Raw genomic sequence first — 24322 nt, forward strand, 5'->3', positions numbered from 1 at the left:
ATTTTCAATTGTGCCACCTCGTAGTAATCTTGCAACTCCTCTCTACTAAGCAGCTGGAAAATGTCTTTGAAGAAAAAACAAACCACATTGAATAAATCTAGAGTAAGTATCTAATTTCTTTATCCCTCATTCAATTTCCTTTTTGAGATCCTACAGTTTCAGATTCACAAAGCTCTTCTAAACCTTTTATTGAACCCCACTGTGTTTATGCTGTCCTTGTCCCCAGTCTCTTTACCTACCTGTCTCTCACCTTACCAGTCTGCTCTACTTGCATTTTCAATGTCCATCTACCTTCCCTCTACTCCCTGCTCTCTGGCCTTCCAGAGGTCTCAATGCCTCTACTATGCCCCATACCCTACTTTCTCCTAAAGCATCTCTTCTTCCTTTCTGGCCTATACAGAACAGTTTCCACCTCAAAGATTATACCACTACTCTTCAAGTCTTTTTCAAAGACTTTTCTCCTCCCCCCTCTTTCCAACCCTTCCTTTCCAACTTGTAGCCTTATGCCTATTTTTACATGCTTCTCTCATTTGTTTTCATGCAGTCTTCTGACTCTTCCTCAGTGAAGGACTAATTACTCCTCATTAAAAACACTGGTCCTCCCTGAAGTTTTTTTAGCCTCTTCTCCCTGAAGAAAATGGTACATACAAGCAAGCTTGTTTTAAGACATCTCTGATGCTTCCACAGAGATGTGTGGAAGCAATTAATTGTTCATGTGTGTAAGCAATTAATTATTTTTAAATAACATCTGTTTCAAGGCAGGGACAGTCTTTCTTCAGACCTTCTGTCAAATGTATCCAGAGAGTCACCTCACAATGAAGTACATGAAGAGTCTGATTTTGTGTCCACTGAAGTCACTGGGAACCCCTTCAAAGCCCTCTCTGAGGAGACCTGTATTCAGCTCCCATATTGACAAGATACTTGTGCAGACTTTCCAGAGGACTAAGAGGGAGCAAAATTACCACAACTATGCATAGAAAATACTATTCTGAATGCAGAATTCCAACTAGAGAATCAAACAATCTGGATGCCAAAACCAAACTGCACTTTTGGATGTTACCCAATTTCTGCAATGTTTCCACTAAAAACCTGAATATAAAGAATATTCCTCACTAACAGAAACCAAGTTAGGAAGCTCAAAAAACATGAGGAAAGCCACCATTGCTCCAAAGAAAACATAACCCTTCTGAATCAGCCCTGGTGCTAGTTTCCTATCAATTTTTTACTCACAGCCTGGTTTAAGGAAAAGAGAACATTTTGGTGGCAACATGTAAAGCAGAAGCGTTACTAACTTCCTTGATTTTTTCAGATGATTCAAAGTTCACGTAGGAATTCTGCATGTATTTCCATGGCAGCACTGTAAAAAGCTGTTTTCATAGAGCATGGAGCTGATATTGCTATAGCAACTTGTAGTTCTCAAAAACAGTACAGCTGTTGGGTCATCAGTTCTCAAGTAACAAATCTATAAATTATAGATTAAAAAAGACTACAAAAAAAAAGAAAAAAGGGAAAGAATATTTTGTTGTTGGACATATTTTGGCCACCTAAGGCAATACAACACAATTTTCAGAGCTTAAAAACCGTAACTGCAATTGAGTAACACAGCTCTTCCATATACTCTTGCTAGTCTGTCTGTTTAAATACCTGTGTTTTACAGCACAGCTATTGCCTTAGTCTGAAGTATCCATTCCCTGCTCTTTCATAAAAGTATTTTAGGAGATAGATGGAACCTGACAGAAAGGAATTCAGGTTGAACTGTGACTTCACACATGGGCAACCACTCACATGCACAGACTAGCATTAAAACTGTCACAGTGTTCTTTAATTGAAGTTGGAAAGTCTCAAGGTCCCCAAATAGGTGGGATTCTAAGTGCTTCAACGTGCTAGGTCACAGAGTTTTCAACCCACAAGCTGTACAGCAGTGTAAATATACCTAAGACCACATAAACGAGCAGCTGGGATTCGACTTCTGAAAGTAGCTTCTCAGAGGCCTAGATTTCAGTTTATGTTAATGTAATGGCTTCCTAGGCAAGCAAATTACGTTTGATATGTCCTGCCATGGCTAGACTGCTTTGAATATCCAAGATAACTTTCACTCAGACCTAAGAAAGCAGCTATAATTCCTGAAATCCTACAATGATTCTTCCATACTTACAAACACCTTAACACCTGTAGGAAAAAACCTCACCTCCAGTATTCCCATCAATTCACATTACCTTCTGCAATGAGAACAGCAAAAATGTTGCATTCCAGCTTTCCACCGGACATGTTTCATTATGAAATGGTAGGTGGAAAGAGTCTAGTGGCTTCCAGAAATAGCTTTTCATTTTTACAAATATGTAATAGGTAGAACAGGTCAGGTATACAACTGACCTATCATGGCAGGATATTTAACCAACTTCTTTTGCAGTTTGATCATTTTTTCCTTCTGCACTGACTTTCCTCTCAGTACCATCAGCAGTGTGTAAGAGTCCTTCTCCTCCCATATGGCACCAGGACTATGCCCCACTGCCCTAGCAGAACTTCCAGTCCTAACAGACTGAAAGAATTGACCAGAAAGACCACTGAAGTATGTGCCTCATGAGGAAGGGTATTTGCTGAATGTTTGCAAATCACATGAGGATACCAGCAATTCCTCTTTGTCAGTGAATAAACAGAAGAACTGAGCAAAAATATGTATCTCCGTGTATTCAAAGTAAGGTTTCAGTTAGCCCATTACGGCTGCTCTCCACTGTTTTTATAATTCCACAGACACTGATCTGATCTGGAATGAACATCTTCAAGTACATCCTGCTGGTGGTGAGAAAAGGAGAATGAAGAAAGTTTAGCTGAAGCCACAGCTAGCTACACACATTGCTAAAAGAGAAAATAAACTTGTAAAGATGTAATTATTTCTATGAGGAGAAATCCACATTCTCTTTTGCTTTCTATCTCAGGCAGTCATGTGCCTTCTAGATTAAAAGAAGATTAAAAAATAAAACCAGATTTACAGCTGGGATTTACTATTGAATCAGAATGGCAGGATTTTGATTTTGCAACAGGGGACTCACCCAGTGACACTATATTCTCACATAACAGAATCTTTGCAGGTACTTTAATAAAAAATAATTTCAGACAAAATAGTTATTTACTCTGGTTTGATCCTAATGTAGAGTTCATAGACAGCCCAATCCCAGCATCACCAAGAGCTGTTTAATAACTGATGCAGATAAAGGACGACAACATCTCTAAATTATTGCTGTGGAAGTTGCAGACCATTTTGACTTAAAAGAATGTCAATCATCCCTTTTCGTCTGAATCCAAATGCTTAATGCTGGCATTGGGATCCAGAGGCACGAGAACCTGGAAAATCGGAGGTCAGCTTACTGCCCATGCCCAAACAGGCATTAAATTGTCCAACGCACTCTGTCCAGCAAAGCACAGTAGAAACACAGTGGCACCTTGATTCTTTTGCAGACAGGGTTATTGCTCCTCACCCCACGTCAGAGGGGTCAAGAACTAGGAGCTTCTATCCCACTGTTACCACTTCCCAGATTTTGCAGCTTTGAGCTTTTGATTTTATCATGCTGTAATTAAAATCTGTGTGTAACCCTCTCCGGCATGCAATGCATTACCAGTCTCTTCTCTGTGCAAGCAACTTACCAGGGGATAAATCAGCCTGAAGTCAGAAACACGCATTGCTATAAGTGTAATGTATTTAATCAAATACACAATATTAATCACCATTACCATCTTGAACTGGACTTGGCTTAGGAAATACTTGTTTTGCACAGCAAAAAGATTCTACCTACTGACAGGATGACATACGTGTTAGCTCACCTCTAGAACAATATCAGCCGCATCATGGAGACACAAGATCAAGGTTCCCACTCGTGTCAAATTGGTTACATATGAGAAGGTAAGCAGGGTGACTGCTACAATGTGATGTGTAAACATGATGCCAAAATCCTAGAGCAGCAGAAGCAAAGAAAAGAAACAAAAAACAAAAAACAATGAAGCAAATAGTGATATTCAGTACTCTTATACAAAAATGGATGGATGTTTCTTAAACCCAGTATTATGGTTAAGATATATAAAGATCCTACTACATAAGTGCATTATATACCCTGCTATGTATTTCATTTAGACTGAATAAAATAATCATTTTGTTAACAAAATGCAAAATATTGTTGAAAACCGGGCAATATTGACACCTCTCAGTTTATAGTAATTTAACCTAATAAACATTTGTGACTGAATTTACTTTGAAAAGACATATGTACATACAAACCAAATTACACCATATTTTTCATGCATTAAGTAACATATGCATATAAAAATATGCATAACCAAGTGCAAAATAATGCACCATTCCCAAGAGATAAAATAGCTACAAAGAAACAAGAAATACATTTCCACTGCACTAGGACAACAGGCACCCACCAAGCACAACTGAGAGCTTTCGCTGAGCCAAGAACGCCAGACTCAGATTTTTATTTGTTTTTAATCAAGGTGCTTTGTCTTCACATTGTAACAGGGTTAGAAAAGTCTTCAAATGAGCTGGTGCAGCTCCTCCTACTCAGTTCCAATCTGCTGCCTCCCAAATGATGCAGGCTAACTAGTCTCCAGATCAGTAACTCAGTTATTTGGCCAGAAAGTAACTATTACTACTGAAAAATCTGGGAGCAGTGAAGCTCCTGTAGCATCACATTCCCAGATACATGCCAAGGGGCAGACAAAGCAGAGGCAATGACCTACCTACCTGGACTAGACTTCCAGACTGATTAATGAGAGAACAGGACCTGCAGAGATGCGACTCTTCTCTGCAAGGCACCAAGTCAGTCAAAAAGAAGTCTTGCTGGCATTTGCTGAACTACCTGCATGGCTTTGAGAAAGTGCTATCAAAACCCTTAAGTAAAGATCACAGACAACATTTAACTGGGGAGTTTCTCCATGCACCAGGTGCAATGTTAGTGCCACAACTCCCAGCAGATCTAGTGGCTCTCATACAGAGCTGTCTGAAGGGAGAGAGATCCAGGCAGTCAAAAGGAGCAGCTCCTCCAGGCAGCCTTCCTGCCCAGATTCTTGGGAGGTGGAATTTGTCTTTCTGATAGCTTTCGCGGGCCAGTCCTGGTGAGCTGTGGTAGTCTTCAGCTACATGGCCTACAGCCCAGAAACTGAGACTCTTTAGAGAGGCAACACCTGGTTTGCAAAGGGCCTGAAGGTACATATGTTGGACAGGACCCAACAGAAAATGTTGTGAGCTCCCACTAACACAGACTCAGTTCTGGAAAAGCAGCAGCTACAGCTCCCGCCTGCTCTGTCTCTTCAATGCCAGGAAGAGTAACTGCACCGTGTCCCCACGCCTCTCTCTGGGCATGCAGCAGGCATGTAGCAGACACCACTGTTTTTAAAGACATAAAGTGCCACTGCCTCTCAGTACCAGCACTTGCCTTCACTGCAATGTTAACCTGGAGTCCACGAACAAACGTGCAGCTTGAGCAGTCAGTAATTGAAGAGGGGTAGGACCTGCTCCCAGCCTCTATCACTCTATGTTTAATGCTATCAGGGGCTACAAGATCCTATTTCATATTCATCAATGGGCACTCCCAGTACCTCCAAGACAAAGCTGAGGGAGGTCAGGAGAGCAGGGAAGGCAGCGGAAAGGGAGAAAAGAAGTAAAAAGAAGATTAAAAGAGGGAACTGTATCCTAGTTTAGTATACTCCCAGCATTTCTCAGCTGAGTTATTTGGCCCTCAGTACTATGGAGCACAATTAAATACATTCAGCAGTCATACCAAGGTATTGCTTTGAAACTATTTTCTTCAAGCAGACTGAAGAAAAAGTGAATTAAAGGCTGTTTCCCTTTCTGAGTGTCCTAAGGGAAAGCAAGGGTATGGCATCTTAGTCCTTCAGTAACTATAAACCCACACATGGAGACCATTTCACCATACAATAATAAAAATGGCAAGGCATCCACCTTATTCCATGGGATCAGAAGTAAGCTACTAGCATTGCCCTATGGCCATACTGCAAACTAGCTGTTTACCTTCTTCAGCTACAAATACTATGGCACTGCTCTTAATTTTCCTTCTAAGTGCAATTATGTTAGCTCATAGGTAGTCCAAACAGGGCAAGAAGTCAAATAGAAAATCTCCTCTGTTTTCATAGCTGACACATCCATGTTCTACAAATACAAGATTTCTAGTCCCTCTTGGATATTTTTCAAGGCATTCCTGACAATATAGATTATTCCTAAGCAAACTTAATGCTCTTGGGCAGCAGTCTTCTGCACTTCTGCATGAGTATTCTTACAGAAATGCTGTCCAGGGAACTCCTTCTGTAATAATGTTTCTTAAAAGAGACAATTACCTGACTCTGCCAGCTCTGAAACAGACTTGCCAGATTGACCTACTGAAAACTGTTAGAAAAAAGTAGCAATTATATAAATAAAGCTACTTTTGTTATTATACTACTTTCTTTCCTGTTTGTGACATTTCTTTAATTAATTAATTAAAGTAATTAATTTATAAAATGCTTTGAAGATGTTACCTGTTAGATTTTAGTTATACATAAGGGTAATCACAGAAGATGCTCAGCTGGAAGGGATGGACCCACAAGGATCATCGAGCCCAACCCTGGCCCTGCAGAGGACCACCCCCAAGAGTCATACCATGTGCCCAAGAGTGTTGTCTTTGTCCAAATGCTTCCTGAACTCTGTCAGGCTTGGTGCTGTGACCATTTCTCCGGGGAGCGTGTTCCAGTGCCCAACCACCCTCTGGGGAAAGGGCCTTTTTCTAATATCCAACCTAAACCTCCCCTGACACAACTTCAGGCCATTCCCTCAGGTCCTGTCACTGGTCACCACAGAGCAGAGATCAGTGCCTGCCCCTCCTCTTCCCGTCACAAGGAAATTGTAGACTACAATGAGGTCTCCCCTGAGTCTCCTCCAGCCTGAACAGACCAAGTGGCCTCAGCTGCTCCTCGTACAGCTTCCCCTCAAGGCCCTTCACCATCTTCGTTGTCCTCCTTTGGATGCCCTCTAAGAGCTTAATATCTTTGGTGACCAAAACTGCATATGAACACATAGATGGTACTTGTGATCCCAGTACTCCAGTACTGTACAGCTGTACAGGAATAGGCTATTTATTTTTTTTTTTTAATGTAGTTCAAACCTTATGTAGGTTTGTGAAAGTTGTATTTATTTACAGCAGATTTGTAGCCTCCAGTTGTAACTGCTGAAAGATGTCATGTGCCTATGTCATGAAAATATGTGGCTAAGAACAGGAGAAAGAACCTATTCCTGACACCATCAGTTGGAAGAACACAGGGCAGACAGCAGAGAAACCCCACAGCTCTCAACTCGTAGACAAGCCCTCTGGAATCAAGGCTTCTGCCACCCACATTTGTTTAACATGTCATACTCATTGACTAAACTGCCAAGTGGCTATGGAGCATTAGTGCCACTGAAGGGCAAAACATCATCTTCATGGCTTATATTATAGATCAACAAGGAAAGGAAAAGGTTTGTAAAATGTACGCAACCTAAATGCCTTCCACTGAACCAAAAGAAATCAGCTCTGCGACTCTTTTTTTACTGAGTTTGAAGAAAGAGATCTAGTATTCAAATTTAGCAAAATATAGCATGAATTTTCCAGAATCAAAATGGAATATTCAAGAAAATTAGCAGTTAGAGATTATTTGTTTTGGGAATGAGTGAACCGTCTTTTTTTTTTTCTTTTTTTTTTTTTTTAAATAAAAGAGAAGCTCTAGGAATTGCCAAATGCTTGGAAAGATGTGAATACACAGAAAGATCTAGATTTTCTCCAAACCTGTTAAAACACTCAATAGAAATTTTATACATTCCTTTAAGTACACCTGTCAAATATTTTTCTGTAAAACAATACTTCAGGTAACCAGAAAGCACACAAATAAGCCTCACTGCTTTTAAAACTCATCAGGCTCTTGTGAGACCAACAAAGTTTCCTGACCTAATATTTTTTTCTGTCTTTTACAAAACAGGAGTATGGGAAGCTGGGCAGAGATCATACTAGGTTGCAGCCTTTGAAAATGAACACCTTTAAGGATAGAATATCATTATAGCAACATAACAGATATTTATGAAGGAAACAACATGACATTATAAAACTGTAAAAGTTAAGCTGCTCAGCTCGCTGCCTTAATACCAATAGCAGGTATGTGCAATGGCCTAGTTTGCTCACACCTCTCCAGCCAATGAAAGATAATCTGGTGGAATTTAAAACACCTAAATAAACAGGTATTTGAAAGTCAGAAAACCAACTGGAAGTCATTTTGAATTCATCAATTTACTATAAGAGAAGAATAAAAGGGAGATGGGAAACAGCAAGTACATTTTTCTTGAGCTACAGCAAGTAAAAGACCAGTGCTGGAGTTAGGCCAGTGCAGGTGCTTTCAGTGAGGACCCACTGCAGCTCTCCTTCAGGGAAACTCAGCCACATGAAAGGCTGAATTCCTGCAGTGCACAGGGCACTTCTGATCATCCCAGAATACAATGCAGACTTCTGCTGAATTTAAAGTATCTAAAATGATAACCAAGACTTAGATAAAAGTACTCCTTTCACTGTAACATGAAAGCATCAACAGGTTTCTCTAGCTGAGAACTGTTAATCTACACTGTTTAAGCCACTGTGAAATATTACAATAGCATCTGATATTAGTTAGCAAATTTCCTGCTTCTTCCTGTTAAACAGATCCTTATTTCATATGGGCACCATATCAAACATTGCATGTTGGGTGCATTACAAGGTTTCCACATTATTTTAAACTAAACCTTCTATTTAAATAGAAATATTATGGTGTTGCAAGGGGTGGTGCCTTCCTCAAGTTTTTACCTATTTTTGTCAACTACTGTAAGCCTTTAGTGCTAACATTTTTCAGCTCAGTGGGTTTCCCTGACAGCTTACACTCGCCCCTGGGCACAGAGCAATTTTACTGTGTGACATCAGAGCACGGTTGCATTTCTGCAGTCCCATCTTCCTAGTTATCAACTTCACTTACACGACAAAAAGAACTGTCCCTTCAGACCAAACTGGTCAGTCATTTAATACATTATTTATTTATAAATATGGCACCCCCACTGTCTCCTACAGGTTGCTTCTAATGGAAGGCTTTGACTTGCTGTCATTGCACTGCAGAGGCTGTGCTCCTGCTCCCTGCTGGACACTGCATGTTCTCAGACACAGCAGACACATGGGACATGCTTGGATCTGGTGCTCTAGGTTCAAGCACTGCAAATCTATGGCAGGGGTGTTACTCAGCTGTTAGCCATCCACTTCCCCACCTTCATCTTCCATTCTATTTCCAGAGCAGGTTGCTGTAAAGTCTTCCAGACAACAAGTCATTTATATATAACTAAGAAACAGACTTGGCATCTGCAGCTTAGGTATAATAATCAATGTTACTCTTGACTTAAATTCATCTCCATTATCATACAGCTCTGTTGTGCACTGTTTTTCTGTATCTCTGGTTTTTGAACCAGTGAAGTTTCACTTATTTCAAGCTCATGATTTAAGAGAATGTTTAGCATCTACAGACTATGTAAACAAAGAACTTAAACGTATTCATCATAAATTGGTTGGTTTATTTACAATTTACCCTCCCATATGGATTTAAATTTTTTTTATGCTTTCTTGAGATTTTTACTTCTGCAGTAATTTGGAAATCCAGATAGAGGGCTGTGTTTCTATATACATAAATCTGGCACAAGACTCTCAGGAGCACATTGCAGTTCCAAATAGCAGATAAATTTATTAAAGACATACTGGAACTTCCATTTAGTCTTTTCAGAGTTATGCTCCTGCTAAAATTCTAATAAACAGGGATTGTTCCATTAGCATAGCCCACAGTCATTTAATTAAATGACAGCTGAAGGAAGAACATAAAAATATTATAAAATCCTTCCAAATTATTTGAAAAAGTAATTTCGAAACATCAAACCCCCTGCAAGAACATCTCAATGGACTGTTATTATAGAATAACTGCTGTGCTACCTGTTCTGCTATGGACTGGGATTCTCCTTGGAAGGAAGAACTTGGAATATGGAACAGGTTACTAATGATTCTTGAAAAATGTTTTTAGTTGGCCAGAGTTTTATTTTTTTTTCATTAACAGCCCTTTAATAGCAATATTCTGCTACTTGAAATTTCATAACCATAATGGTAAAATTAAATGTAAAATTATTTTTTAATATTACATATATCCTGTTTTTACTATCCCTTGGTAGAAAAAATTGAAACCCCTCATAGATCTTAACAAAGTGATACTATGAATTTATGAGGCAGTCTTTCTTTGTCACTGATATTTAATAATTTCATTCTTAGAAGAAACAGTACATCAACTAGATACTACATGTTCAATTCCATTCAAATCACTGTATGAGAGCAGAAGGTTTTTCTAGCTGCTGCTATTTGCCCTTCAGTATTTGATTGTTCCAGGCTCTTCTTCTCATGTGCAGGAAAAACCCACATCATAGTAACAAGGAACAGAGTAAGACAAACACTTCGACACCAGTTTCTCACTGATTAATATCTGCAAGAAGTACAGACTAGAAACTGTATTTCCAGTTCACTACTTAGGTAATACAGGTAATCCTCAAGGCAAGAATGATATATACTTAAAGCTTTCAATGTTTTTAATCTCATTGTTCTTACCTTTCTTTTGACGTCAATGAATTGAGAAAACATTAAGGACCAGTAGAATGACAATTCAACTATGTAGTAGTAATGAAGGTCAGGCATCAGTGGCTGAAAGATGGAGATGAAAAAAGGTTAATAGAGTCTAACTGACATTACAGCTGTGTAAAGGCAGCTGTGGCCTACAGGAGACATGTTTAATCCCAAGGAATTATTGAATTATACATAAGCATCCTATGTAAGAAAAATGATGATGGTTGCCTCTTTCAAACTTTGAAGGCTCTGGAAAAATAAAGCTCCTCAACCCTCCCTCCTCTAATGTTTTAGTCTTGACAATACTGTAATATCAAATATTATGATGTTGCCAATTTGGAATCCAGAACAAACCAAATTCTGAGTACTCCTAAGTCTTTTGAAAGATTACTTGAAACATCTTGCTGTACATCAGTAATGCTTAAACCACAGCAAAAAAACCACGCTAGAGAAGATTAGAAAAAAGTAAGTAGTATATAATCTCATCTGCTCATGACGGTAATGTTGTGAGCTTTGAAGAGGGCTCTTTCTAATATAAATGCCTGCTTTTAAAGAATTTAACCATTTTTTTGAAACATATTAACATTCGAAAAGAAGAAAATAGAATAAGTTTACCCAGGCATCCTGTTTGATATACAACATGGGTACAGAGATGTTTAAAAGGAATATAAATAGCAAGACATGGGAATTTATGCACAACCAAAACCAGCTTGAGGTAACTTCAAAGAAGGTAACTGGTGGTAGGCATAAGCTGTTTGGCCCCCAGACTAAGAGAGCCAGTCCTAGGAGCTACCCTAATTTCCATGCAAATGTGCCTCCCTGATAGTCACATCTTCCACCTCAGTGATAGAGAGGGACACTGGCAAAGGAGAAGCTCCTGAGGGCATTGCCTGAGGGATTAGAGCAGTTTGCACTGGCACAACTACCCCCCCAAGTAGGGCATGAGCTGTTTCCATTGGCAAGAGGTATTTCAGTTGCCTCTTTTATTCAGATTCTCTTTTGCAGACAAGTTCTTAGCTGCTGAAAACCAGTTCTTAGGTCCCAATGAATACTCTGTGGAGGGATCTTTAATATAGACATATGCTTAGGCTTTATGAAAATGTGCACACTCAATATCAATCTTTTAAAGCCATTTCTTGGGCCAATATAATCGTTTTCTGATTTAGTGAGACTGTCAATAGACTTTTAATTAGGTGTAATTAAAAAAGAGAAAGAGAGTAAGAGCTAGCAATGAACTGGGACTATTACACTCATTATTGCAAGTGAACTCACTGAGGAAAATTTCTAGTAAAAAAAGAAGATTGTCAGCTGCTTTATTAACAATACCATTAGTATTTCTAAACCCATACATAATGATAATGTAGGGTAATACTAATGATGTCATGGATTCCCTCCTGGATCAATAGTATGTGTTTAATTTAGTTCAAATGTTAGGTTTCAGTTCTTCACAGACTTAACCTCAACAGAACTATCCTGTGCTTATGGCTGTGTTGTCACCCTAATGATCCATTTGTCTATATTTACAGTAATACAGTAAAGTCCAGCTGGATTTCTGCAACGCATTGATGAATAACTTACAAAGGATTTGTAGCAAACAAGAGATTAGAAATTTTATCTAGTTTAGGAAAAAACAACAAAACAAAACAAATTAAAAACCCGGTGTTTAATTCTGATTAGCCCCCAGTAGACAATTTTATCTCTGAGACAATGATTTCCATAATGACTTTAATTAGGTGATTTTCTTTCTCTTGGATCCTCACCACTACTAGCATAGTACTTTTACTCTGTTGCTACACTCTAGAAGTTGTAACCAGATTTCTGAATGACTTTGTTCTTCTGGTAAGTCTGGTAAATTGGCCAGTAAGATTCCTGTTCTTTTGTGGTAAGTAAATCTCTTATTGCATATAATAACACAAAAATAGTAGGGAAGAGGACGGAAAAGCACCAGTGACTGCAGCCATATCAATCTAAAACACAATTGTACCTAAAATTTCTGAGGGATGAAGATTCAACACTTCCTCCATTCAATTTCTGCTGCTGCTGCTTCCCTAATATTGTTAAGTTCACCCTCCAGTCTCTGGGTGGAATTAAGTCATTACTTCTTCTGAGGCTACATGACCAAATTCCTTCAACCTTTCTCAGATCAAGATTTCTGGTCATTCTTGCTAAGCTATCTTCACTGAACTATTTCCAACAGGTACACAACCTTCAAGAACAGTAGCATCAAAACACAGTTCTCCTATTCAGCCTGTCAAGGGCTGTTTACTCTCACAGGGAATTCACATGTCTTTCAGACAATACTCTTTCTCATACTTTCCAATCTGAAAATTACATCCTCCCCCCGCTCCCTGACCTTCAGGGAAACAAAAAACCAAAATAAAAAGCCAAAAACAACCTCTAGACAGGTTAAACTCCTTAAATTGCCAATTTTTCTCTGGACATTTTGGAATTCAGTGTGTGGAATTCAGGTGTGACAACTATATTCCTCTTTCCCATCTTGAACTCAAGCAAGATGTGACGTATCTAGCAATGATCTAGAAATGCCAAGTAGCCCACTCTCACTAACATATTGACATAATAAAAACAGAGCTCTGCAGAAGTGTCATGTTTGTTTTTAGGCAGCACTGTAGCTTTTACCTGATATGGATACCCGTTCCAGCACTGTCTGGTATTCCAGAGCCAGGGTGTCTGAGAGAAAGAAAAAACAAAGCAAAGGTTTGTACACACCATTTTGTGCAATATTAAGTGTATATTTTAATTACAAGTGAAAGACAAAACTACAGGAACAGCTTAAGATTTTCAATTTTTGCTAGAGGCTTTGAAAACTGAGTAAAACAAGGAGATTCCTCAGAGCTTCACAATATGTTAGAGCAACTTGCCTGGTTGTTTTTGGTATCCCGTGACCTTACTTTTGCAGGAGTGCAGACTGAATGTAATCAGTCTGTGCTTAGATGGTCAGATCTCACATTACCTTCTCAATAGCACAGGAAATTTTGACCTCAGACTACTCAAATATTTCAAGGAAGGCTCCTCACATGTGCTGTTACCCATAAGCATCCTTCTATACAGGAACCATCCTTCATCCCTGCCACATCAGCTCAAAATAGCAAATCATACCTCTTGCTTTCCTGGCTGAAGACATGACCATTCAGAGATGATAGATCTTGCTATCACATGGAAAATACTCTCACATCCTAGGGCAACATGAAATATGCCAGAGACAAATTTACTGTAGCATCCACAGACTCTTGCATTGCAAAAAGTTGTGTAAACCAAAAGACTTGGGAAGAAGAAGCTCTGTTATGCTTTATGTTTCTTTGTTGCTTGCATGGGATTTATGTGATTATTTCTTTTTCAATAACACAAGAGAGCCTTTTAAATCTTATATTGTAAGCAGGTTGTTACTTTCAGAGTTACTTCATTTTTATCACCTTTTCTGTGCAATTAAATGTATCTGAGATAGACTATACCATATGGGCAAGGTCTTCCACCCAACATACTCACCATGAAGTATTTCCACATTGCGTAATAAGAACATGACCAAATCAACAGTTACCAAGTAATGGCAATTCCCTTTTTGTTCATACTCAGGAACACCTTTCAGAGATGCATGTCTTGCAAATCACAAGCTGCATCTCAGGTTCTGGCAGCATCTGGCCCTTCAGAAGCACTTGTTTACACTATAAGTAACCACCTAAAGGGCATCTCATTAGAAACTTGAAAGAAAACTGTGAATTCAGGATCTTTGTGCACTAGTTTACATAACCTTAACTGCTCTAAATTCGAGTTTAAAGGGGACAGAACATCGTTAGTAAATCTCTTGGATTAAGGCAGACATACACATTTACAGCATTAAATGCTTTCCCTAGATTACAGTTTTTCAAATAAATCCTCACTGCAGGACGAACGGCATGTTCTTGTTTTCACCATCAGGTGGAGCAGCTCGGCTCAGGCAAACGATAATGACAAACTCATACAAAATACAATAAGCGAGTGTCAGAGCAATAAAATGAACACTAGGCAGAATGTCAAGGCCCCAGTCTGAGAATCAGGCTAGGCAGGAAGGATTTGTACCGTAATAAAAGACAGGACAAATGCTACACAGAATTATAGCCCAATTTGTCTTATAGAAGGTCCTTACAGCCTTTGTTGGTTAATGTGATGTAATACGATTATTAAAGGCTTTTCCTATATTTTTGCATATGTCCTTTAATGGAAAAGAAGATGAAATTTGCACACCCATACCCCAATTCTCCTGAAATGGCAAAGAATTATTCTTACAGTAACCTGAGCAATATACTGACATTTGAAGTACCAGACCTCCTAGAGTTTCTGATATGCCTCTCACAAGGATGCTGAGAGAATGATTAAAGTCCATCCAAACTTCTCCTTCTCTGTCTCAGAAATAATTGTTCTGGAAGCAGTTAATTAGTTCAAGGCAATTAATCTCCACAGTAGTTTCCATGCTATGTAAGGTCCTTGGATTTCATGCAATAAAAAAGGTCTTTGGAAAAACCACAGCTCCTCTTTTGCAAGATAATATAAAGAATCTAAAATATTTCTGTCTGACAGCTGCCTAAATTAGATCCATACAAGTATTCTAGGATAATTCATAGTTTTAGCCAGGTTTGAAAAGCTGTAACTGTCTTTCATATCAGATTCAACAAGAGATAAGAGATGCTTCCTACCCAATTATTTTGCTGCCTAAATTACAGGTCCCAGGAAAAAATGCACATCTTTCTCTTTCAAATATTATGACATTTTAAGGCTTCTTCATAAAGATGCCTGCTGTAGGAGCTGCAGATACAAAGGTCTATGTGCAATTAAAATGATGATTGTTAAATAAAATAGGTCTCTCTAGAGGAACCTATAACCACAAAGCCCGACAGGATACCACAAATTGACAAATAATATAATATATGCATTAAGCCTCAAAGACCAATACATTACAGAACACATGCCTCTTCTGAGCCACATAAAGCTCAGAAAGCCCTACTGCCATCTCAGATAAAATGCTTGTGAGTAGCTGTTTGGAAACCTAATGGATCCTATGAGGGCAACAGTGGTTAAGATGGCAGGGCTCCTATACCACCTTCTTACCCCTCTTTCCTCCCCAGTCTCCCCTCCCCTTGACTTGCCTTGGCACCTCTGAGTTGACTCTAACAGCTGTAGCAGAAGGGGATTTTGGTTATGCTTGCCCTGGAAGAGTTAGACAAAGAGCTTGGTTTAAGCTCAGCCCTCCGCTCTGACCTCCACAATGAGCACAGCCCTAGACCGAACCTAACTTTCACATGTTACCATGGTTATAACTGTTACTCATGGTTATAAGTGGACCAAGAAGCATCTTGTTTAGTCCTCTGTGAACCTCACAGCTGTGGAATACTCTGTACAGGCTTCAGTAGGAGAGAGAAAATCTTAAAAAAGCTCACAGCGCAGTATAAGACCTAGACACGTTAAAGGTGGATAAATCAGAAAGAACTGAAGACCAACATTCTCAGGGCTCACTTGAGCCCTGTGTGAGCTCATAGCACGTCTGCAAACTTTTTCACACTAGGCAGGTTCACCATGAAGCTGAGCACAGCTCTTCCTGAAGAGTCCCATGATGGACAAGGAGAAAAGGTCAGTGACTTGGCTTCACAAAAGATCCTTTTTTGATGAACATAAAAGAGTGCTACTGTTTCCACTCTCTGATGAATACCCAGTTTTCCCTTTTACTTCTTATTCTTGGTATATAATCTCTGAGGAAGGGAGGAACCTGACGGGGCTGGAGAAGAAAGGAAATGCAAAGATCCAGATAACAAAAAGACCTCCTTAAGCTGGAAACAGAATATTAAAACCTTCAGTACCAATTATGCCACCCAAAAAGAACCAGCCCTACAATGCTGACATCTTGCCTTACAGAACATAAAGGAGTCCAGATAGAAACTGAAGTTTTACCTTACTTTGGTGCAGTGCCTAATAAGTGCAGTATCAGTGACAGAGGAGGATGATAAACAGCTATTCAACCTGTTGTGATTTACAGTATTAAGGAACAAATCACTATTAATTTCCTTACAGGAATATCTGTTAACAGCTCTATGAAACCTCTCTCCAACTCTGTGATTAAATAAAGTAATTTTAAAAATTACTTCAGAATCCCCTTCTTCAGACTAGGGAATGACTGAGGATTTTGGAAAAAAAAGAAACACCCACCTCCCCCAAAGGATCTGTGATGTCTGCATGCTTAGCCAGAAGACTCGGGTTGGTTTGTATCCATTGTCTCATTCATTTATCTATAGATAAAGCTTTTAATTGGCCCCTGGCTTTCAGAAGCCCCAAGGAAATGAAAATCTGTCAGTCTTGCTCAAAATGCTGCTCGTATCTAGTATGTGAAAGGTTAGTTTTGATAGTAAATGGAAGGGGGGAAAAAAGTAGTACAATAAAAGCCCTTCCATTTGTGATCAGCTCCACAAACAGCAGATTTGGCCGAAAGGTATTTTTGTGTGTATTTTGTCAGGGGGGAATGGATGCACCTGAAGAAGTACTATTTTAAAGAAACAAGATAAATTTTGTTTCATCATAAATAAAAATAACGAAGAATACTCCTCCCTTATCCGTATGTGCCTCGTAGAACCCACTGAGTATAGGAAACACACAAAAGCCACAGCCTAGGCTCTCAGAGAGACAGACAAGAGTTTAACAAGTCATGAGCAAGAACCTTCCCATACTCTCAGCAAGGCAACCATCAGTGTGTATCACGCATTTCATGGGTGTAGCTGAATTCTACACACATCTAATAGAATCAATATATATACGTAGGTCTCATAAATTTGCAAAGTAACTGCCTTTGGGCAGCCAAAGTTACTTTCACAGTTTGTTTCACTGCAAGTTGCTGTACCAGCAACAGGGTAACTTTTCCTTCTACCCAAGCACAAGTAGAAATCCCAATATGCAAGTTTTACCCACAAGCACTGGTGTTGGTTTGTCCTTCAAAGAGTGAACCTACAAATAGGTAAGAGATGTGCACAAAAAGAATACAGTGTTGCTGTCACCCATTTTTTCTTTTTGTAGTCCATAAACTTGAAACAAGTAACATATGAAGAAACATTTTCAAAAGCCTATCACTAAGTCTTAGGACAGCAAAATATCCAGAGCAGCTTCTGTCATAGCAGTTTGGAGTATCACAAAGAGCTGTTATACACCTGATTTACTCCTGGCCTCACAGGTATGTTATAACCCCCAAAGGGGTTCTTCCTAATTCTCAGATAAGTAAGAAAAATCTTTCCATCAAAAAAAGAAATATAATATGCCTGCTATTTTTATCAGAATCCAGCATGTAAAAATCTAGGAACATCATGACACAATCCCCACATTTCAAAAGAGCTAATTTATGTTCAAAACCACATTTCAAATAAAAATGAGACTTCCTTAGTCAAAAAAAAAAATTAACTTGCTTTTGAAATTAGAAAACTTTTGATCCTGTAAAACAAAACCAGCACAATACAGAAATCCTGAGCATTCACCGTGTACATGTTCACTACTCTGCAAATTCAAAAGGCCGAGATTTTATCTGGCTTGTTAAATGTGTTTGAATACAGCTTTGTATAATTTGTCTCTGACAGTTACAAGCAATATTAAGTGGAACAGAAATTAGCACTGTTAATTACAGTCAAGATAATATATACTTTTGGCAAAGTTCTACTATCTCATTTATTTGGGGCTGATACAGGCAAAGATGCCAAAGATGTCTCACGGCATTCGCATCTACTTTCATCAAGCTAGAGCAGGTCCTTACTCTTCACAGAAACAACTGGTACAAAGTAAGGCCAGAAGATTTCCTCTTAACATTTACTTAGCCCCACAAATGCTGTGTGGAATTTGCTCCTTTCCTTAGACCAAACATTCACTGTCTGACACACACGTATGATATGTGACACATTGTCTTTTCCTCGACAGCAGCTGCCTTCTCCCACCGCAGGCAGAACACCATCTCCTGCTCACACGGACAGTACCATCCTCTATTCGGAGCTTTACAGCTTATTTACCCAAAAAGCCAATTGCAACAGCAGGGGAGGAGGAGACTACAAGCTTTCTGTTGACTGCAAAATACAGAAACATTTAATATTTTTCACACTTTTTTTATTATCCAGGAACTGAAAAATTACAGGCTTTTAGTGAACAGCACTTTTCATAACATCAGCAGAAGGACAATTATTCATAATTAAAAGTTGTTTGGGGGTATTGGGTTGTGGTGGTTGTTTTTTATTTGGTGGGGGTTTTTTTAAGTTTTTTTTTTAATTACTATTCAATATTCTACATGTTGAAATTAAATAGTACCCCAACACTCATTTTCCTCCCCCAGTTATGGCTAGGGATTACAGCAATTTTTTCTTTTTCAATACATTAATAAGCATTCCTCTTGCACATCACTTGGTTGAATAAGCACTTGCTTAGAGGTGAATTAAATTGCTTGTTTGGTTTTTTTTTTCCTGCAACACCTGCAACCTCTTGGTATGACATGCTGAATGGCTGCTGACCTTAGAAAGTCAGATTACCAGGCAGCACAAAAAGCATCTTTCTGTAGTTTCCAATGCCAGGGGCTCTATGTTCTAGTGCTAAAATGACTCCACCCATTTATGGTAAACCCAAGAGATTTTTCAATAAATTAGTCTCTTAGATATAAATTCCACAATTACCTCAGGTTTCCTTCCCCATCTTCTTACTTGGCTCAGTGAGGATCAGCATAACTGTAGACTACTTCAGCCTTTCACTCTTAAGGGCAATATATGTCCATGAAAACAAATATACTCTTTTTCTACTTAACCACAGAAAAATTCCTTTGTATTAATTGTTGTAAAACAAGCCACAGTTTTACAAGTCACAGAAAGTGACCTTTTTTCACAAGTATCAAGATTTTGCAGCTTATTTTTCTCCAGCAGAAAGAAAATGAAACTCATTCTCATTTTCCTTTATTTTTAGAAGATTTATGAAGGAACGATCAGAACTTTCTGAGCCAGCTTTTCAAAGTTTCTATCATCTTCCACTAAGCTTGCCTGCTCTCCAAGGACTTCAGACTTACATTGTCTTGGAAACTCTCTGATTTCCTAAACATGTGTATGTGGGGGGGTATTATCCCCTGAAAAATTGCCTAGGATAACATCATCCCTTGCCACTGTTGTATTTGTTTTGCTGCTATTTAAGAATTTCTCATACTAAAGTTTCACTGATTTAAAAAATACATCAGACAGTTTCCAGTCTCCACTGGCCACAGGTGGCAGGCACTGAGAGCACAACCTTAGCAGCAAACAATGCCAACAGCACTGGTTGGTATTGTTCACTGCAGGTTGAACTGTGGAGTAAATTGACACTGTGCAAGCACCCATGTTTAGTCACCTACACAGCAAACTTATGTATGCATCCCTCTATCCACAAAATCACTAAGTTCTGACAAAACACCATGCTGGCAACAAAGAGAACTCAGCAAAAAATCAAAATCCATGGCTTCTCTTTTGCATCAACTTCTGCGTGTTCTTCCTTCCAGTGATCATTAATTTGGTTTAGGATGCAGTAGCTTCTCACACCAGGAATAGCATTTTCATAAATCCTTCACAGATACAAGCAGTCATTCATATTTTTTGGCATAGCTGACTACAGAAGTGAAGACTGTGACACATTGCTGATGAACCTCCTGAGGTTTTCTTCTCATATATTGTGACTAAGCAAGCTGTTTAAAATTTCTGCAGAACTGTGTTTTGGTTTTTTTTCTCTAGAGCTTAGTGCTTTGTGTCTGCAGAAACAAGGGTTTAGGGGGAAAATGCTTCTGCAATGAAGAGCACTCAGCCTTTGCTGTCAGCAATCTGCACTGCTGATTTCCAAACATAACAAAAAATTATACTTTTACTGATCAGAAACCATAAAACATATGGTAGAATTCATAAAGGCCAAGATTAACAACAATCACTGGAAGATGCACTTGACATTTCAAATGCAAATACATATGTGCACAAAAAACATTTTTAGAAAAAATATGAATTCAAGTTTTGATGTTTTTACATAAAATGATGTCTGGAAAGGCAAAGTAAGCTCCATGCACCACACACATCCACTTCTCCCTTTAAAAATATGTTGTACAGAGATCTGGTGCTTATGTCTTGTGTTGATAAACGTTTAATTTCAACTTACAAATTACATGGAAAACGAAGCTGGCAAAAGGAACTGATAATCCTACAGAATCTGGAAGGGTCCCAATGAATTGAACAGAACAATGCATTGAACAGAAGTGAAGAATACTCCAGCTGGAGAAACCGGTGGCTGTAGCATCTCCTCCCCTTACCAAGCTCTCTTTTGTGTACCTTCTTCCTCTGACACTTCCTCTGCTAGTTGCTTTGCAGTGAGCAAAACTTAAAAAAACTTTTGTCTTCATGCGTAATGGCAACATTTTCAAGGACTGTTTGGTCATGAGCAAGTTGAGCAGCCAGTGGTGCTACTACAGTTTAGAGCAGCTGAAGGTCTATATAAATGTTGCAGGAATCAGGCTAAAGTCCCTATTTGTTTGTGGGTAACAGGTTTCCCAGTAACACTATCCAATGTATTTTGGAGTTATTCTATCCACACAGTAAGAGGAGTGCATAAAAAGCAGTGGATAGATTCAGCTAAGCACTCCAGATAACACTTTAGAAAAGCAAAGCAGCTGTACGCCCGTTAGCTTTACAGCTGCCTTCTATTTTTGATCACAAAGCCAGACCACATCAATTAGCCTAGAATTGATGATATCTAAGAGGATACTTCTGAACTTATTTTATTTAAAAAGACAACACATAACTGTAGGTCTGGAATTAGTCTGTGAAGAAACAGTACTGAGGTTTACGCTTGGCAAACCACACCTTGGTTCCCTGCATAAAATTATACTTTTAAGAGACCAGGAAAAATCCCTGGAGCAATTAATTAAAAAAATAAATAGGGTAGTTCACCCCTGGTAGACGAGTGCAGAATTGCATGATTTCAGAGTACTCCTAATTTTCTTACAGGATGCAGCTTCAACAAAGCTCCAGGGTTTCCAGTGCTTCGTGCTCTGATACTATGGTTACACAAAGGTATACAGGAAAGTGGTTAATAATTAAACTCATCATTACATATCTACTTTCTGTAATTATAGTTCCTATCTGTGGTTGCTCTGTCGGAAGAGTGCATCTGATTTTGGCCAGCCACTGACTTCCATACTATGTGCTGATGGGAAGTGTTTACCCCATCCTTCATTGTATTCCCGGTGCTGAGTTTTGGAAACCCCCAGAGAGTTGCTTTCCTTTGCAGGATTCACCATGGCTTGTTTCACTGACATATAACATGTTCCATCACTGCATGCAGCCCAAAGGGAGCCAGACTTAATTTCTAATAATAACAAGCAACAACTGCTTACCAAGTAAGCACCAAGGTACAATTTCATGCACAAACTCAGGTGTTTAAGACTGTGGTATTTGTGAACCTACATTGCCTACTGGGAAACTGTTGTATAGAGAAAAACCAAACAAAAGCCTCTTTCACCTTCCACTCCTCCAATTGGCATGTTTTGTTGTACTTTCATACAGGCACATTGTGGCAAGGTCTCATGATCATCCCTAACAGTCTGAAAATTAGAAAGTTACTGCAACTGCAGAATTTTTAATAGGAAATACAGCCTTTCTCTAGTTCACAGGGCCAATATTTATCCCCAGAGAGGCAAAAATGTGTTTGAATCAAACGGTGCCATTACAGGTTGTGAAGAAGCCTTTCATTAGTGAACTCTCCACTCTCAAATACTGCCACTTGGCAGAAGTGCTTTGTCTTTGGCAGAAGTGCTGACTGCTTCTAAACATAGAGACACCACCAAGTCCCACCGGATGACTGAGGGAGCAGAGCTCCTTCAGACAGATTGCTGGAACAGGCAGGCCAAAAGCACCTCATCTCCAGCCACACTGGTGTGATGGTCACTAGATAGGAAGCCATTTCTCAGCACTTCAGTCACTGAGCTCAGCTAAAATGAGGCATAACCCTAAGCAACAGTGGGTAAGGACAGACTGAAGTAGCCTCTTTCCCTTCCACTCCTGCAGCTATTGCATTTTTCTGAGGTTAGTGCACATATACTGTATCAGGGCAATTCACCTGTGGGGCTGCAGGTGTCTTTACAAATGGAATATTTAGAATCATAGAATATTCTGGGTTGGAAGAGACACATCAGGATCACCAAGTCCAACTCCTGGCCCTGCATATGACACTCCAAGAGTCACACTTCTTGGTGTATTTAATAATGTCACAAGTAATAAGTACTGAATGAAAAAAATGCCAGTGGAAGAATCCCTCTCGTATTTTCCAGTGACAGAACGAGAGAAAGGGGAAATGTTAATTAATTTCAATACTAAAACACAGTTTGCAAGGAATTTTTTCCTTCTCAATTCTGAGTCAGTGATCATGGTAACATTTACTTCACTAAAGCAAGGGAAGACAGCCAAAATTAATTTCCCCAACCTTTAAAAATATCTAAGCCTACATAAAATCTTACATCCATTTTCTCTTTTTCACTTTCCCTTCCTGCTGGGAAAACGCAGATACAAGCCATTTGTTGTTTCCATTTGTCATCCTGCTGGTGGATCTATTCAGACATAACTTGTGGTATTTTTCTGCAATTGATACCCTAAAACAACTAACAATAAGACTGGTTGGTAGAGATGAGAACGAGTGAACTATGCTTATGTTTTATAACTTGCAAATTCATAATAAGTTTTAGTATAAATACATAAACTGTAAATTTTGGCTACAACAAAAACCTAAAGCAACTGGGCAAGAGGAAAGAATTTGCTTTACTCCAGCTTCTTATGCCTACTAATATTGGGGATGGGAAAAAAATCCCTGGGGAAACTCCTTAAGTCACCTGTGAGATAACAGCAGTTCAAAAAAATAGAAGCAAAACTCTGAATTAGATCTGAACTTACAGCTGTACTTCCCCATGCTAACCTGGCTTTGTTCAGTAGTGAGCAGCCAAGACCATCAATAGGTAGAAGAAATGAGAAAGCTCTGAAAAGTGTAACAGGGTAACAATGGAAGGAATTACAATATGAAAAAAACCCTAAAAAATCACTGATAATATATTTATTTAACTGGCAAGATTTTTGCCCTACTACTTTAAAGATAAAATGAAGGAGGTTTATGACTCAAAGCACCTGGAGTGCAAAAATACATATTGTTCTACAGGTTACACTAGCTTAAATGAGAATACAGCTACCCTGCTCCAAGTCATTGCCTCAATAGTGAGTTCAACTCAACAATGACAACTCAAAGCACCAGTCAAATTATTAATAACCTGTTCTTATATCCAAACATGTACTCTTTGCTCAGGTTAAATTAGCTGTGAAAAACAGGACTGCTTCATTAATTTGAATAGCAAAACATGAAAAGCTCCTGGCAATAGGAGTGTTGAACTAAATACTATGGTACAGGTATGAATGAGCCACCTTAGTCTACAGATGAATTAAAACTATTTTTATCATAAAATTGCCAAATATAGCACTTTGGGAAGTATTTCCTCTAGATCTGCCATTTTTATGATAGGAAACTGAAAATTTCTATCTTTCAGAAAGCTGGGCTGCCAGGAAAATGAACACTGTGCTCAAGTCAAAATTAGCAAT

At 38.9% G+C, this 24322-nt stretch overlaps 1 protein-coding gene across 1 annotated transcript in view; it reads right to left on the minus strand.

The window, feature by feature from the left end:
* Positions 1-24322, minus strand: part of CERS6 (ceramide synthase 6) — a 113858-nt gene that overhangs the window by 23953 nt on the left and 65583 nt on the right. Inside the window, exons 5-7 of the mRNA XM_050339489.1 lie at positions 13323-13373; positions 10671-10763; positions 3820-3948 (exon numbers count right to left, since the gene is read on the minus strand). Of these exons, the coding sequence (XP_050195446.1) occupies positions 3820-3948; positions 10671-10763; positions 13323-13373 (273 nt within the window). The remainder of the gene's footprint in view (positions 1-3819; positions 3949-10670; positions 10764-13322; positions 13374-24322) is intronic.

This window comes from Myiozetetes cayanensis, unplaced genomic scaffold (genome assembly GCF_022539395.1).
Source record: "Myiozetetes cayanensis isolate MyiCay16 unplaced genomic scaffold, myiCay2020 scf9, whole genome shotgun sequence".
NCBI classification, from domain to species: domain Eukaryota; kingdom Metazoa; phylum Chordata; class Aves; order Passeriformes; family Tyrannidae; genus Myiozetetes; species Myiozetetes cayanensis.